At 35.6% G+C, this 17,077-nt stretch overlaps 1 protein-coding gene across 1 annotated transcript; it reads left to right on the top strand.

Annotated features, from left to right (window-relative positions):
* Positions 1-8,418: 8,418 nt before the first annotated feature.
* Positions 8,419-16,729, top strand: LOC113755167 (pentatricopeptide repeat-containing protein At3g59040-like). Its single transcript, XM_027299228.1, has 7 exons — positions 8,419-8,689; positions 9,204-9,519; positions 10,148-10,438; positions 11,755-12,003; positions 12,480-12,604; positions 13,826-13,924; positions 15,930-16,729. Exons 1-7 carry the CDS (start codon positions 8,631-8,633, stop codon positions 16,465-16,467), a joined length of 1,677 nt encoding a protein of 558 aa, XP_027155029.1. The 5' UTR covers positions 8,419-8,630; the 3' UTR covers positions 16,468-16,729.
* Positions 16,730-17,077: the final 348 nt, after the last annotated feature.

Here is a 17,077-nt window from a genome sequence, read left to right on the forward strand (position 1 = left end):
TAAGAAAGGCTTTAATGTTGGCCTTGATAAGAAAACCGGTTTTGACGTCATAATGCGGTAATGGCACAACTCTCACTACAATTATCGGTTAGGGGTGTAAGACCCACCGTTTTGAAGCTATGGGACAGGGCTACAACAATGTAGAAGGTCACTCAATCCAGTTCCTGACCCAACTAGGTCAAAAATGCCAAACACTAAACCAGAATCACCAAAACAGGTTTGCAAAACACAGAAAACTGTAATCGGTATATCTCAGTCCATACAAGTCCAAATTCCGAAATTCCAAAGGCATAAGTTAGCTAAGACATTCAGCTACATTTCATCAGAAGACACCAACTTCCAAATCCAAACCAATTCCAGTCAAAACAGGCAATTACTATCGCAGTTCGGACATTCTGTGCACCAAAAAAAGCAACAGTAAAAACGGCATAACTCACTCTACACTTGTCCAATTGCCCTGAAATTTTGCAGGAACACTAAACTCATCAATACCTACAACTTTCATGTTTTGAGGAAAGTCCAATTCGGCCTCTAGCTATGACCTAAAATTTCGGACAGAATAGGGGTTCAAGAACCCTAACTTTTCACATTTCATTCCAAATCCAAAATTGATTGCATTTAACAACAATTCACACCTACTAGAGCCAAAGCCCCTTATTACCAACCATCATACTAGTCCAAAACATCAAAATCATATGAAACCAGAAAATTCCTCATAAAATGGAAAACTTCACCAAATCAAGCCAAACCAAGAAATAAATCATATAATCCAACACTCAAGCCACTTCTAAGCATAATATAACCATCATTAGGTGTAGTAGGGTGTTCAAGCATCACTTACCAAGAAATTAAGAGAGATAGAGAGGTTGGCCACCTTAGAGCTTCAAAACAACTTCACTAATACACTTACAAGCACTAGAAGAAAGATTTTTATGGAATAGAATCTAGTGTAGGCTTTTGGTCTTGCAAGATTGAGTGAAATGGAAGCTTGAGAGTTGAAGAAATTCCTTTCTTCTTTGCAAGGAGAGGGCCGGCCATAAGAGGTAAGAAAATGGTGGTTTTTGTGCATTTTTTTGATATTTAAACCTTTGGTCAAAAAAAGTCAAGAAAGTGAATAGTGTTTCTTAAAGTCCAACAAATGAGAAGGTGACACTTGTCACCTCCATAAATGCATCCTTATCATTCTTTTCTCTCTCTCACATCAATCACTTCACACACACTACTTATCTCTTAACACCCGATAAAATTTTCACTGTATCCGAAACTTAACCTTATTGGCCGAATTTTTCCAAACTTTTCGCACTAGTGGGTCCCACGTCCAAAATATATTCTTAATTTTCTAAAAACTCACCAATACTAGAAAAATCATCTAAAAACTATAATTACTCATAAAATCTACCAGAAAAATATTCCTAGGCCCGAAAATGCAGAAAACATGCAATTAAGGGGAAATAAACCCTAGGAAAATAATTAGGGTTTTACGGGTTCTCACATATCGAGCCAGCAAGGGCTTGGTCGAGAAGGCCGATAAACCTTGGGGATTGGAAACCGATATACTTGTGTATTACCTAACTAATATTTATGAAATGCGGGCCCGGTAGGAGGTTGACCGGTGGACAGATATTGGAGGAAGTGGTGTTCTACGGACTTTATATTATTTAAATGCAAACGTTGTTGGAGAGTCAACGGACCCCAGTATGATCAAGCTCGAGGGGATTTGGCTTTTGGAAGCCACCCGTATCCTTGAATTGAACTGTGATTAAATTGTTATTGTACTATACGTTGTTTGCCTGGTTATATTATGTCCTTATTTGGCTATGTGCTTACTTATTTACTTGGAACCCCACTGAGCTTTAGCTTACCCCACTCCCTTTGTTTTCCTTAACAGATCGGGGAAGGACTTGTGGTCAAGAGCTTTCTTAGCTTTATTTTGCTTTGAACTTGTAACCTTTTGTTTAAGATGACTTTACTTTTGACTCTTGTAAGTTTGAATCCATAAGTTCGACTTATGTTATGTAATTGTAGTATGGAGTGGTAAGTGTGACTTTTAGCTTGACATTTTAAGTTTGGAAAGTTGGCTTGATGATTATATGCCTTTAGAGTTTGTACGCTTTAATTTGAAGTTATTTCACCGGTTATATTGAGTTGCTAGTTCTTTGATCAACCGAGCTCCAGTGAGAGCTGGGCAAGCAGTCTGCTGATACCTTACGGTTCGCCTTAGGGAGAGGTGGGGCTATCATAGGTGGTATCAGAGCCTAGGTTTGAATTGGCCTAGGCGTGTTAGGAATTTTCGACTTGAGGATTATATTTGATTATTTCCCCTTAAGGGCACTTAAGTTTTCTCTACACTTTGTGTAGGATGGATGGACTTAGTGGTCCTAGTAATAGTCCAGTTGGCGAGCCACCTTGTGGAGTACTCCCGATAATTAAGTACCAGATTAGGCCACGAGAAGCCACTATGCGTTGGAGTCCGGGTAACCACCATCGGCGTTGCAAGTGCCGCCATACCTATGCCTACCCTAATACCGTAGTTTTGGCCGTAGTAGAGGAAAGGAAGGAGTTAGCGAAGGATAATGCTAGGCTTGAACCTGAAGTGAATCAACTAAAGGAATCTAATAATATGCAAGCCGAGCGGATTAAGGAGCTTGAGTATATATGGTCAAGGGCCAGGAGAGGATTGATAATCTTTATGCGCAGCCAGGGGAAACTGTGGCGACCCCACTTCCCCCTGAGGCGAACCAAAGGGTTGGCGGGCCGTCTGCCCAGCTCTCGCCAGGACTCACGCAAGCATTCTAACCCAAATCCTTTCGATAAAAATCTAATCTATTACAAAACAATTTCCTCGAATAGTCTCATCACGAAACCACACTAACTACACGGATAACAGTAATTAAAATTTCCAACCTACTGCTCTTAAACTTCTCACGCATTACATCCAAGGAATAGGATCGCACAATCCCAAATACATATAAAACTATACAACCAAATATCGAACTAGGGTTTACACATTTTCCAGCTTCAAGTGGCAATCCAAAATAAAAGTACATTATCCGAATCAAACACAATACAGCCCACAACATAAGTCATAGTATTCGGTACATTCAAGAAGGGAAATATAAGCAAGTATTCCAGCTTTCAACTTCCAGAACCTGTTAAGGAAAACAATAAATGTGGGGTGAGCTAAAGCTCAGTGGTGCCCCAAAACATGCACTCACATAAATCAAACAACAGATAACAATTTAAACAAATTTAATCAATTAAGAAAGCGTATAACAGCACAAGGTAGGATACAGGGGCTCTCGGGAGCCATTCTCCTTGCTTGATCAGATACCCTCGTAGTTGACCCTCCGTCAACTTTCACTACTTATAGTCCATGTAGATCCACTTATTTTAATCCTAACCCGTCACCATTCATACCTCCGCTTCGGGCCCGAACTTCGTCTACCGACGCAGTATACTCGAGATATACCCGTAATAAAATTTGTCGAGAGATTCACGAATCGACGTTTTTGTAGTTGATTCAAGTGTCGAGGGATTCACCCAACGACGTAACTACATTTAGATTCAAAGATTATTGTAGTTCGATTCAAGTGCCGAGGGATTCACCCAACGACGTAACTACTTTTAGATTCAAGGATTATTGTAGTTGATTCAAGTGCCGAGGGATTCACCCAACGACGTAACTACTTTTAGATTCAAGGATTATTGTAGTTGATTCAAGTGCCGAGGGATTCACCCAACGACGTAACTACTCTTAGATTAAGGATTCACGAGAAAAATGATTCACGCAAGTCACCACTCGAACGGCTAGTGCGATAAAGTACACACTGCTCACTTCGATGGATCAAAAACTCATTTTACAATTCATCACATATCGAGTCAAGAAAGCACTTAATTCAAGTAGGAAAAGAACAGGCAGGGACACTCACCAAGAGTGGAGTTCAGATATCAAGTTGGGAATCGAATTCCGCGTCCTCGCAATATCCTAAAAACCAAATTTTGAAACTATAAGTTTCTACTCAGCTTTTAAGCTTATAGACATCGAGGTATATTTAATATACTACTAGTCTACTTTTCCTTAGAAGAATCAAGAGTTTCCGTAGGTTGAATCTTGACGAAAGTAGAAGAAATGTTTATTATAGTTTTCCTTAAGATACTTTTCCTTATAGGTCGAGTTACGAAATTGTAACAAAGGCTACTTTGATCCTATGTTGATATAATTGATGGACCGAATTGGCTATAAATACATTTTGATAATGACAGTAAAGTTGAGTTCATACGGTTAATTACAAAATATAATTATAAGGTTACACATATAATCCAAATGGGAGATTATTAGATCCTTAATCCAATGCTGGACTTATATGTGAATAATTATATATTGCAAACTGCTAAATAAGATTAAGTCCAATTAAAGTGATCAAATATGACTTAAATTTAATGTATCTAATAGGGTGTGGGCCTTTAATGTGTATGGATTTAAGGATATTTCCTATTTCTATGATGAGATGAAATAGAAATCCAAAAGGTAATAGGAATGTTACCTATAAATAGGGTTATGGTCCCCAAATCACACGTATTCTGATTGTCATATTTTCTAGTACTATAAAATAACTCTTCCCTGATATTCCATCGTCAGGAAAGATACCAAAGAGAAACTAAAGGACTCTCTCAAGGATTGGTAAATACGTGTTGATGTGGAAAATCATCCCAAAATTTTCAAGGATTCAAGTGCCAGTTTGTCAACATGAATTCAAGTACACTTCCGCATTTATATTATAATTATATTCAAATATCTGATATTGGAATTCTGAAAATTTCTTACAGAGCTGATCATGAATGTTATCATTTATTGATTTCATGATTGAGTTTCGCTGTCTACCCATTCTGCAGCGCAATTGTGATAAGGTGTTGAAGACTTTTACCTGTTTTCTTCTGCTTTGTGAATCGAAAGCTTATGTAGCAGCAGTATGAGCTCTTCATACCTGAACAGTTAGCCTTAAAAAGCCTAAGCCTAACTATAAGAATCTTGTCAACTGTCTTTCATTAGAGAACAAATTGGTTATGTTAAATGGCTTCTATTACAAACACAAAGGGATCTGTTTTGTATATATATACACTTTGCACTGTGCAATGGAATATCTTAAAGGGTAAAATACAAGAAACCCCCTTGTGATTTCACGAAAAGACACCTTATCCTCCTATTGTTTAGAAACCTGCACATAAACACCATAAACTTCATAATTAAAGTGGAAATTGACCTTTAACCAGATGTGTAGGTCGAATATCAGGTAACAAGGCATGCTGAAAACTGGACCTGTGAACATCTCCTAGGATCCAATTGAGGATCATTAAAGACCCTCGCTTCCTGCAGAACAACACCCTTCTCGATCCCCATGAATGGAGAGTAATCCACTACAGATTAAAGAATCGAAATTACAACATCACATTTCATTGACTGCTAAACTCAGGCAAGGTTCAAACAAATTCCCAAGGCTAAAGCAGATTTGAGCCAAAATTAACCGATCTCATCGAAATTAATGTAGTGAAGAACTAACCCAGGGCTACAAATACAAATATTAAATAAATCCGCAGGACCAGTATTTCAACTTCTGCTAATTCCTTTTTTTTGTCTTTTTGCTTTTTAAGTGGGCACAGGTTTTGGATAAAGTGTTCGATCCGTGTGTCTTTTGGTTTTTAAAAATCTACAACTTCCAGAAAATGGTATATATGGAATTTCATTGACTAAATTTGCTTGCCATATATGGAAATTGAACTGGTTATGTATTTTAGCAATTTTTCACCTAAGGATCCATTCAATGACAGACATGGTAAAGCTAATGGTGTGAAGAAAAAGAACGAGTTGCGATTGGAGTAGACAGATACATATTGACAAGAAACGAGCTTTGTCAAGAAAATTGGTGCTGATAATCACTTGAATGCAGATGTCAAAAAGAAATGTTTGCCAAGCTTGAGAAGATTGAAAATAAGAGATTGCAGCTGTTACGGACTTCGAATCTGAGGAGAAGAAATTGCAGTGAGGCTTGTTAAAACAGAGACCCAATGCTTCAGGTCTGTAGGAACAACATTGATGAAAAAAGGAATAAGGTATCGCAAGATTTTCCATCCAAATTTTTTATTCTGAGTTTGAATACCCTTTAGAACACTCTGCAACATGAGACGACCTTTAGTAGTGAAGACATACCTTTCATTGCTCAGAAACGGGGGAGTTGAGTTCTGGAAGTTTCATTCAAGCGGAAAAGATATAGTAGAAAGCTGTATGGCAGAATCCGATTCAGAGCAAATTTGCTTTGGTGGTGTCGCATGCTGCTAATACTATTGCAAGACTGGAGAAAGGAGGAGTGTTGCGGATCTCTTCGCTTCTGCCTTCTCTCTCTTATGTATGCTTATATCGGGTGGGAGAGTGAAGTCGAATCGCAGATATCTCTTTGGTCGACGTCGTACAAATTAGTTTCCCTAGACAGTAACTTTTTTTTTCTTTTTTGTGAAGGAATTGGACAGCCTGCCAGGGTATTTGACCTGCTACCGGTAACTAAGCCGGTTCAGAAGGTAATTTCCACTTTAGTTATGAAGTTTAAGGTATTTATGTGCAGGTTTCTAAACGATAGGGGGTAAGGTGTCATTTTGCGAAACCACAAGGGGGTTCCTTGTATTTTACCCTATCTTAAATTATCTATTCGTATGATCGAAATTTAAGGTTATAAATCATGAGAGAAAAGCAAAAGAAAGAAATCCAGTTGGCGATTGCACAAAAATGATTTCATTTTGACAGTATAGAGATTTAAAGAAATGGCCTACTCACCAAGTGGCAAACTAATTTTTGTTTCCTTTTTTTTCGTTTCAACCAAGATTGATTTAAATTTATGTACGTCTTTGCGAAGTTTCCTGAACTTTATTATGATTGATAAGAGTTGCCATCAATTGAATTGATACTTTAGTGATGAAAAACTTTCAAGTATTTTTCCACGCAACAGGTCTTCTGTTTCACTTTCTATGACATTTTTTGTCTCACATTTTACTATATTAATATTTCTCCTTTATATTTTAGTTTCTTTTTATTTTCTTAATATCCAATAACTATTAATTGAATAATACATAAAATTTAATAATTTTGAAAAATCAAAATGCATAAAAAATGAGATTTTTAATTAATTTTTTGTTGTATTTTTTTAATTTTCTATCATATATTACTTTTTTTAAACTATTGTATTTATTTTTTGTTCAGTTAATAGTTATTGGATTTTAAGAAAATAAAAAAGAACTAAAATATGATGTTTATGAAGGAGAAATAGTAATATGATAAAAAGTGGGATAGACAGTGGCACAGGAAATGGGACAGAAGATTCGTTGCGATTTTTCGACCACTTTAAAATTCAAATACTTAGGAAAAAAAATTATGGGAAAGTAAAGTTTTTTGAAAAGTTAACTTTAAAATTAGAGGAAACTTTTGGAGACACACAAAAGTGTCTATAAATCAGGCTAAGAAATAATCAAAATATTTTGGGCAAAACAGTAAGGATGTCCCCACGCCCTCGCCCCCGCCCCCGCCCCATCCCCCATCCCCCGCCCCGCCCCGCTTCCCCTGTGGGGCTAATTAAGATTTGTTATATAATTTTATTATAGTTAAATTTTAGCAAATAATTAAGTATTAAAATATCGACACCCGTGGGGCTAATTAAAATTTGTTATATAATTTTATTATAGTTAAATTTTAGCAAATAATCAAGTACTAAAATATCGACACATCACCAAATTATTATTTATTGTAATTTCATAATTGAAACTTATAAAAATAATTAAACAAAAGTTATTTTAATACAATCCAACATGATGAAATAAATACAACTAAAGTAGTCAAGTTTTCACTTTTAGTACAAATATAATCACCAATTCATTATTGTGCTTGTGATTTTTTTTTTGAGAAAAAAATGTTATTGTATTAAGTGTAATTAGGGATTTAGTATAAATGTATTAGTAAATTTAGTGTAACTAATTAATAATTTCTATTAGTAGTTATATATAATTATTAGTATAATTGATAATATCAATTATATTACATATACTAATATACATTAAATAATACATATAACTAATAATATCATTATCATAAATTTATAACTAATTAAATTAAATATTATATATATAATTATATACATATATATATTTATATATTTACTTTTTTTAAGCGAGTGACGGGACGGGGATGGGGTGGGGAGCAGCTCCGTTTCTAAATGGGTGAAAAAAAAATCCCCCACCCCTTCCCGCGGCCCCAATAGCCCACCGCGGGGCGGGTGGCCGGATCTTTATTAGGCATGAAGTTAAAAAAAAAAAAAAAAAGGTTTTCAAGAACATCCGGGGCTTATCTGCAATAACGATATAGTACTCCTCCAAACTGTCCTCCCAAGCGGATTTAATTTGACTACTAATTCATGAAATATCCAAAAAAATATCCATTCCCTTAGGCCTTAGCAAATTCTCCTAAAACCCACTATTAAGCCCTGCGTATTGATGGAAATGGGGGGAGTTTTGAAGCTAAACGCTTAAATTCAGGTAGAAAGTAAGAAATTCAGAAAGAATAGAATGCCTGCCTGAATGCTGAAGCTGTCAGGATGATGATGTTTCTCAAACCTTCCACGTCAATTTCAGTTCCTTCCTCTTCCTTGTGGAGGTTTGTGTCCTTAAATCTTTTTTTTTTTAAATCTTATTCTTTCTGCTGTAATCTTATCTGGGGATTTCTTTTTCCCTCTTTTTTAGCTGAATGATCGTAAAAATTTTTGTCTTTGCTAAATGTACTAAATAACTTGAGTAAAGAATTTAGTCCAATTCTTAGAGCTGAAACATGGGGTTGTAGCTTTATATATGATGTTTTACCTACAAGAAATTATGGCCTAAATAGAACAATAGGATAAGACTCTTGTTTAGTTATTCCCTTGGTTATTTTATTAGCTTTTCTATTTTTGATTTCTGGGCTTTTGGTGTTAATTATAGAATGGTAGTAAAGATTCTTGAAGTGTGTTAAAATAGGGACTTTTACTGGTAGTCACCTTAATGGTATTCCGTGAAGGTTGGTTGTCTTAATTATTGCTTCGTTTAAATTTCTGTTCGCTTCTTGCCATTGATATTACACGAGTATATTGCTTGCAAAAGTTGGGCTAAGAGATGATTATTTGTTGTTTCTGTAGTGGCAATTCAAGTAGTAATGGTAATTTTATGGATGGCAATCTTAAGATATGTAAAAGAGCTGAGGTGGTATGCCTCGGCATGTTGGCACCGAGGAAGTTTATGCAAAAGAGGAAGAAAGTTGAGTATTTTAAAGATGCCCATGATGAAGCAGATCAGAAGAGCTGGAGGAGACTGATGAACCAAATTGAGGAGGAGGGTTCTGCTGTTTCAGTGCTCAAAAACCATAGGCTGAAGAATGAGTCTCTTCCCAAAGACTTGGTTCTTGGAACTTTAGTAAGATTCAAGCAGCTCAAGAAATGGAACCTTGTTGCTGAGGTATGTGATTGTTTCTGCTGTACATATATTTCAGTGCTTAGGTTTTGTTATTTTTCTAAAGTTAGAAGAATATGAAGTAATATGGTTTCTGTGGCTGTTAGATTCCATGAGAAGGTTGTGAAAGATAGTATTCATTGGGTTAAAGAGATACAGACTATAGAGAGATAGAGACCTGAGTGAGGTTTTTTCATTAAATTAAGACATATGAAAATTGTTGTTCTAATTGATGAATCTTCTGGCTTGAAATTTTGAACTAGTTTCAAGACATTTAACTTCTCTCGACCATTTTGCAAAATCATTAATGAGTGTTCACCTAGCTTCATCACCACATTTTTGGCACAAACTTGGAGGTTTCAAAAGCTACATGATTGGATTTATGCTTAAAATTAACCTGCTGATGAATAGATGTAATACCTGAGAGCACCTGACCATTATCTCATTTGAAAATTATTTTTGGCTGCAGTTTATCTGTTACTGTATTTATTGGTTTTGATTGAGTAATCTTCACTTAAAATTATTTACTTTGTTCTCCTTGTTGAGCATATGCATGTTTGGGTTGACTTGATTGATTTTTGTAATTTTCAAATGTGTTTTTGATGGATTGTTATGTGATAAACCTTTTGACTAGGTGCTTGAATGGCTTCGAACAGAGCACTGGTGGGACTTTAATGAAATGGATTTTTTGATGCTAATTACAGCATATGGAAAACTTGGGGACTTTGTTAAATCAGAGAGGATTCTAAGCTACATGAACAGAAAAGCATATCCACCAAGTGTGATATCCCATACTGCCCTCATGGAAGCGTATGGCAAAGGTGGACAATATAACAAGGCTGAAGCAATATTTCGGAAGATGCAGTCTACAGGCCCTGAACCTTCTGCTTTAACATATCAGATAATCCTTAAAACCTTTGTTGAGGTATAGCTGCATTTTCTTTTATCTCTTAATTGTTCAGACACTTTGCAGCTTTTATCATAACTAATGTAAATGAACACTTGTAGGACTGTTTATCATGTTCTTACTATTATAGAAAGATCTAGCTCCCACTCCCAAATTATGCATGAATTAGCATAATACATTAGGAAACTTAATCTTCCTGCTTATTAAACTGGTTAATGAAGTGGCTTCTTGGGTAGCTCTTTGGACTTAAGGAAATGCTTTCTCTGTTAGAGCAGTTTCATAGTTTCTTTGAGTTCTCAGTTCCAAGTTGTTCTTTGTCGTAAAAGATCTTTATTATGGCTTTAAAACCTTAAGTGGATTTAAGTTACTCTGATGATAAGTAATTAAAAGAAATCAATTTATTTTGACAGGCAGATTCGTGCATGAGTGAGATGTAAATACTTTGTAACTTTAAGTGATCCTGACTCTCTGAGAGAAAATTGAAGCTGAATTATTTTAAAGACCACAGGTATGAGGGAGGTTATGAGTGGCCAGTGGGGAAAATCATAAACCTTTTTGGGCAAGATTTGAAAAGCTTATGAATTACATGAAAAGGATAATTCGTCAACAAATTTTGATACTGGAGGGATTTTAGAGTTGTAAAAGTAAAACAAGTGAGAAGCAAGATATTGGCTTCTTTTGCATGATTTCTTCAACGTGCCATGTAAACACATTTCTTGTTCAATCTGGAAGGATGGAGGGAAAAGTGAGGAGTTAATACATGATTATGATGTGGGCCTGAAGTTTCCAGGTTGAAACAACAAAGCATGTCTAGAATGCGGGTTGCCTAGCAACATTGTGATGCAAAATGATTAATCATTTGGGTGCATGTTGACTTAGTTATAGCTTGTCCAATTCATTTCATGTCTAAAGTGTTCTACCCTGTTTGTACTAATCTAAATGGAGTTTGAGGCATATCTATAGATACCTGCTTCTTTAAATGAGAGAGCTGTAACAATTTTGATGCATCAACCAGTCAATTTTTGCTGCTTATGGCTTACTTTTTGTCTAACTTTTTGTACATATTGCAGTTGATGAATGTTCCATTGAATTCAGTGATATCATGACAGACACACTAAAAAATCAAAATTCATTATATTTTTTCCCCTAAATTTTCTATTTGATTAGCTACTCAACTTCTACCAGTTTTTAGTTCCTGTGTGTGTTCATTTGCCTTTGATTGCTTTTCAGTTTAGTTGACAATGAATGACAGATCCTGCTAGTGCATAGTTATCGTGCCTACTTGTACCTACTATGGGTGCTTGTACTCCTTCACCATCCTGTGCATACTACAGGCTGACAGATTCAAAGAAGCTGAAGAAATCTTTGAATCTCTTCTAAGCAAGGATGCTTCACCTCTGAAACCTGATCAGAAGATGTTCCACATGATGATTTACATGTACAAGAAAGCAGGAAATTATGATAAAGCTCGTCAATTATTTTCTCTGATGGCTGAGCGAGGAGTTAAGCAAACAACAGTTACGTATAATAGCTTAATGTCATTTGAGACTAACTACAAGGAGGTTTCAAAAATCTATGACCAGGTAAATGTTAAAGCATCTATAAATAAATAAATTATTATATATGTGTGTGTGTGTGTGTTTTGGAGAAACAAATTTCTTTAGTTAAATTCTGTTCTGGTAATGCTTGTATATGATTTTGCAGCTAATCAGCTGTCTAATTTGTGCTTCTGGATTTTCTCATTTAGCCATAATGCTACTCTATTTTCTTCAGAGGGAAGCTGTGGAAATTTATGTAGCACTACCTTTTGCCTTTCTCTATTTCTTTTTTTTTTTCCCTTGATGAAGAAAAGTTTTATTGATAGGACAAATTCGGAAGACTGTATAACCTTTGTGTATGTATTTGTTATTTCTACTTGCACTTTGGTGCTTGCTTATGGATACATGCACAGCATTTGCCATCTGGTCTTCCTAAGGCTTTACTATATATGTAATTTGTATTACTTTTGTTTCCATTGATTTGCATTTATCTGAGGTTTGAAGTAAATGCTTAATTTTAGATGCAACGGGCCAAAGTTCAGCCTGATGTTATAAGCTATGCTTTACTCATTAAAGCATATGGAAAAGCTAGAAGAGAAGAAGAGGCATTAGCTGTTTTTGAAGAGATGCTTGATGCAGGTGTCAGGTTTGTAATTGCTTTCTTGCAGATTTTTGTCAAAATCAGAAATTTTTTTTGTGCATTAAACTGGTTTCTTTAATTTAAATTTTTTCCACTCAAGCTTTTATGCATCAGTTTTTGAAGGCTATTGCATGCAGAAAAGTTGTGGTTTCTGAACTTACCAGTATTTTGTTGCAATGAATGAGTACATTGCTCAAGTGGATGCTCGCCCTTGGGTTTTCTTTAGAACTTATTATAGTTCAGGCATGACACAATAAATAACTCATAATAATTATGTGTATGGGAGGCTTTTGTAATTTAGAAACGTAACCAATTTTTGGAAGTTGCTTTAGGATAAGATTGACTCTGGAATTTGCTTAACTATGCAGAGAAACCCTTATTCTATCAATATAATACCAATGAACCAACTGATGCTCCAATTGTTTAGTTGTAAAGACTGGAAAAGACACGTGTAACGCCTTGACAGTCTGTTTTGATAATCTTGAAAAATTATTTTCAAAGTCCTCAAGTTCTTGGACAAGTATGAAAATGATAATATGCGGCTCCTACCTCTTGCACATGTTGATCAACTACTTCTCATGATTAAAAGATAGGTACATAGCTAAATTCTCTACAGTCATGTTCATGGTAAACAAAGCTTCTTTACAGACTATGATCTTTATTATGTTGGTGCAACCTCGGTTGAAATATCTTAAAGTACACCAAATGCAAAAAGTTGTATTAGAACAGAAACTTTTCAGAGAAAATTTGCTTCAATTTCCAAATGCATAAGGCCATTTTCTTTCTTGACGTGGAAGATTCGTGCAAATTTTTGTTGTGTATTCTTTTAATTTCTACTCAGTTGTACTTCACAAATATAGAGCTTGTAAGTAACATAGTGTTCCCATATCTCCAATCCACTAAATAATCTGTTTAGAATTTTTAGCAGGTGCAGTTCATTATCACCTTTTCAGGTTCAAGAAAAAGAAAAGAATGCCTAAATTTGTCTTTCGTAATTAGGGACTAATACTATACTTCTGAGCAAAGTTGAAAATTTTTGATCTACTTCTAGTCAGCAAAAAGCTCTCTCAACTTGATTCTTGGTCAAGCAGTTTATCGCTTGTTGGTAATAAAATATGTACATGCAAAATATTCACAAACAGAGCAGTCTTTTTAGTATGTATATTTTGGATATATTCCTCTTAAGGTTTTTTGGCACAATGATGACAAACCTGTTAACACTTCCAGGCCATCCCAGAAAGCTTATAACATTTTGCTCGATGCATTTGCAATCTCGGGAATGATTGAACAAGCTCGCATTGTCTTCAAAAGCATGCGAAGAGACAGGTGACATTTTCTTTGCTAAGCAATATCTGTGAAATTTTCTCGGTGTAATTCTTCTAAATGCTCAGTGAACTTTTATTTCTATATAGAGCTAGAGAATGAGCGCCTAGTTTTTCTGTGATCTTTGTGATCACTGATCACAGTGCATGCAATATTGTCTAAGATAAATCAACTTCCCTTTGAAGTTTGTTGGTGGCTAGAGGTAACAGGGATCATGAGTGAAAGCCTGAGAATAGAGTTGTAGAAGTCCACTAATTGAGAAATACATCAAATGTGATCATTATTAGAACTCTTAGTTAGCTTCATCTTTGAGTTCATAGATCATTTATGATCGTACTTTATAATTGCCAACTGCTATTCGTAATTGTTATGACATCAGGATTGTACACAATTGTGTTAACCTTGCTTACAGTTAATCTCCATTGGGTACTTGCTGATGAAATTAATGTTGACTTATGGTAAAAATGTGCTAATTGTTGGAGAAATCATCCTTAGAATTGGAGTAGAAAAGATTAAATGGATAAGTATATTTGGATAACATTGGATAGATATGTATTTACAGTCTGTTGGTGTTGTACAACCCAAAAAGTCAGGACATAAAACATTTACAAATTTTGGCAGAATATAAATAAATTCATGACAGTCTATTAGTGGGAGATGTTGATGGGTCATTCTTAAGGCAGTAAGGCCCTGATTCCAATCATGACCAGAATCAAAAATTAAAGAAAAAGAAAAATAATTACACACCTCAGTGTCCATCTCTCTTTCCTGGTTTCTTCTTTGGAGAAATAATAGGAGCATAGGATGAGTCTGGAGGTATAAATTTGACGGTTCATAAGTTCCCGTAAACTATAACTTCATAACAGCAACCAGCCTTAACAGCTTGAAGAATGAATTTTCTTTTTTTTTTTTTATAAAGAATCTTATAAGCTCCACGGCAATGATCCAGCACAGAAGTTGACCTATAGTCAGGAAAAGAAAAACTTAGCCAAATATCCTCACCCTTGACATACATACATCCATGCATGCATACTAATCATCTTTTTCTGTAGTTCAAACCATGCACTGGCATTATAAACCCTTTGAAGTCTGCATGTATTGCTAGCAAAGCCTTTATCTGCTGGCCAAAACTAAACAAGGTTGAGATCCTTGAGGCCTTGGGAGTAGTTCCTTGGTTGAAGTTTCACAAGATCTTTATCCTGCTAGGGTGTAGGCTGTTTATTTTTGGTGTTTACTTTGTCATTGTAGAAAGAAAAGGATGATAGTATCTGTACGGCAGCTACAGAAATTCTGTTCTGATGAAAACTGGGCTATGTTCTAGTAAAAGTTGCTATTTCTAACCAAAAAAAAAAAGGACTTCATGTGGATTTTGTTCTTTTATGCAATGTTTTTTAATAATGGGTATAGCATTGTAAATTAATGTTTTTAATATTGCAAGAGTTGTTTGAAAGTGTTGAATTTGGAGATAATTTGGATACGAATGGAATTGTACGTTCTGATGACTAGGTTTTTCAAAATCAAATCTGATATTCTAATTGCTTTGCATGGTTTTCTACATGAATGAGGCTTACACCTTTTAAAGATTGGTTTGAGTGTTTCTTAAATGACTAGCTTTTCATAGCTGACCTTTTAGTTTGAGAAATAAAGATATGAAGGTGTGACTTAGGTACCCCATTAAATAAATAGGACAATTACTTTTATGAAATAATCGCCCAACATCATTACTCATCGCGATGAAAACATGCTTAGCTACAACCTAATGTTTCATCGACTCTTACTTCCCAAGCATATTTTCCTTGGCGACTTGTGAATTGCAAATGATTTACAGTATGTAGGCGAAACCCAGTTGAGTTGTTGTTCAACCATGTATACTGCAGTAATACATTTTTTATTTGTAACTGGACCACTGAATCTATGTGTTCACGTAATGGAGGCCAACGAACTTAGAATATGTTCCTCTACCCCATATGCAGCAAAAACAAATTGAGATAACGTGTTTGTGTTTTAGGTGTACACCGGATCTTTGCTCCTACACGACAATGTTGTCAGCCTATGTCAATGTATCTGATATGGAGGGTGCTGAGAAATTCTTTAAAAGGATAAATCAAGATGGATTCCAACCCAATATTGTCACTTATGGAACTCTGATAAAAGGATATGCCAAAGTAAATGATCTTGATAAGATGATGGAGAAGTACAAGGAAATGCATCTGTGTGGTATCAGACCAAATCAGACTGTGTTCACTACCATTATGGATGCACATGGCAAGAATGTGGGTTTTGACAGTGCTGTAATCTGGTACAATGAGATGGGATCTACTGGAGTGATCCCTGATCAGAAATCAAAGAACATCCTTCTGTGTTTGGCAAAGTCTGCAGAAGAAAAAGCAGAAGCTTATGAGCTAATAGGATATGCAGATGAACAGAAGAATAATATTATCGTCCATGCTGATAATGATAATCGTGATAATGTTGACGAGGACTTTGATGATGCTGCTGAACAAAGCTGTTTAATTGATACAAAAGAAGAATTGGTACTTAGATGATTATGGTTATCGAACCAAACAAGAGATTTTTCAAGTCAGTTTTGAAACTTTTGTTTGTATACCGTCCTCAATTGAGACAGCTTTTGAAAATGAATTTGCTGGGATTGGTTAGATACTCTTACAAGTTGTATAGAATCTCAGATCCACCTGATTCCGGCAAAATCAGTGGATTGATGCTCCCAGAGGAGATTTTGTACATTACATTTTCTCTGATTAGTATTGTTTTAGCGAAAGGTGCTCCAAGTTCACTTTACGAGTTTCATCCAGTCACAGCTTTCATCCATTCACTGAGCATGCCTTCAATAACCTGCATACTCAGTGTCATTTACCTATTATTTCTCATGCTTGTGTTGTTATATTTAGCATGCTATGAAACCAGTCCATGTTTCCACCAGAAGGTAAGAGGGAACACCATTAACATTTCATTCCTACAAGGTTATAGGTGGGGGTTGCATCATGTAAACCATTTCAAGTGATGTATTTGTTAAACCAACTTGCCCTAGTGGAGTTGGTCTCCACATAAAGCATAGAATGCAGTTTTAGCTGCAGGTTTAGAGGTGGTTTTCTCTCCTTTTGTCCCTCCCTAGTATAGATTAGAGTAGGTGTACTA

The sequence above is a fragment of the Coffea eugenioides genome, unplaced genomic scaffold (assembly GCF_003713205.1).
Source record: "Coffea eugenioides isolate CCC68of unplaced genomic scaffold, Ceug_1.0 ScVebR1_1258;HRSCAF=2078, whole genome shotgun sequence".
Lineage (NCBI taxonomy): Eukaryota > Viridiplantae > Streptophyta > Magnoliopsida > Gentianales > Rubiaceae > Coffea > Coffea eugenioides.

Coding starts and splice junctions, on each gene's coding strand:
- LOC113755167 (XM_027299228.1), top strand. CDS start 8,631: ATGATGATGTTTCTCAAACCTTCCACGTCAATTTCAGTTCCTTCCTCT. Junction 8,690..9,203: donor CCTTCCTCTTCCTTGTGGAG/GTTTGTGTCCTT, acceptor TTGTTTCTGTAG/TGGCAATTCAAGTAGTAATG. Junction 12,004..12,479: donor TTTCAAAAATCTATGACCAG/GTAAATGTTAAA, acceptor GCTTAATTTTAG/ATGCAACGGGCCAAAGTTCA.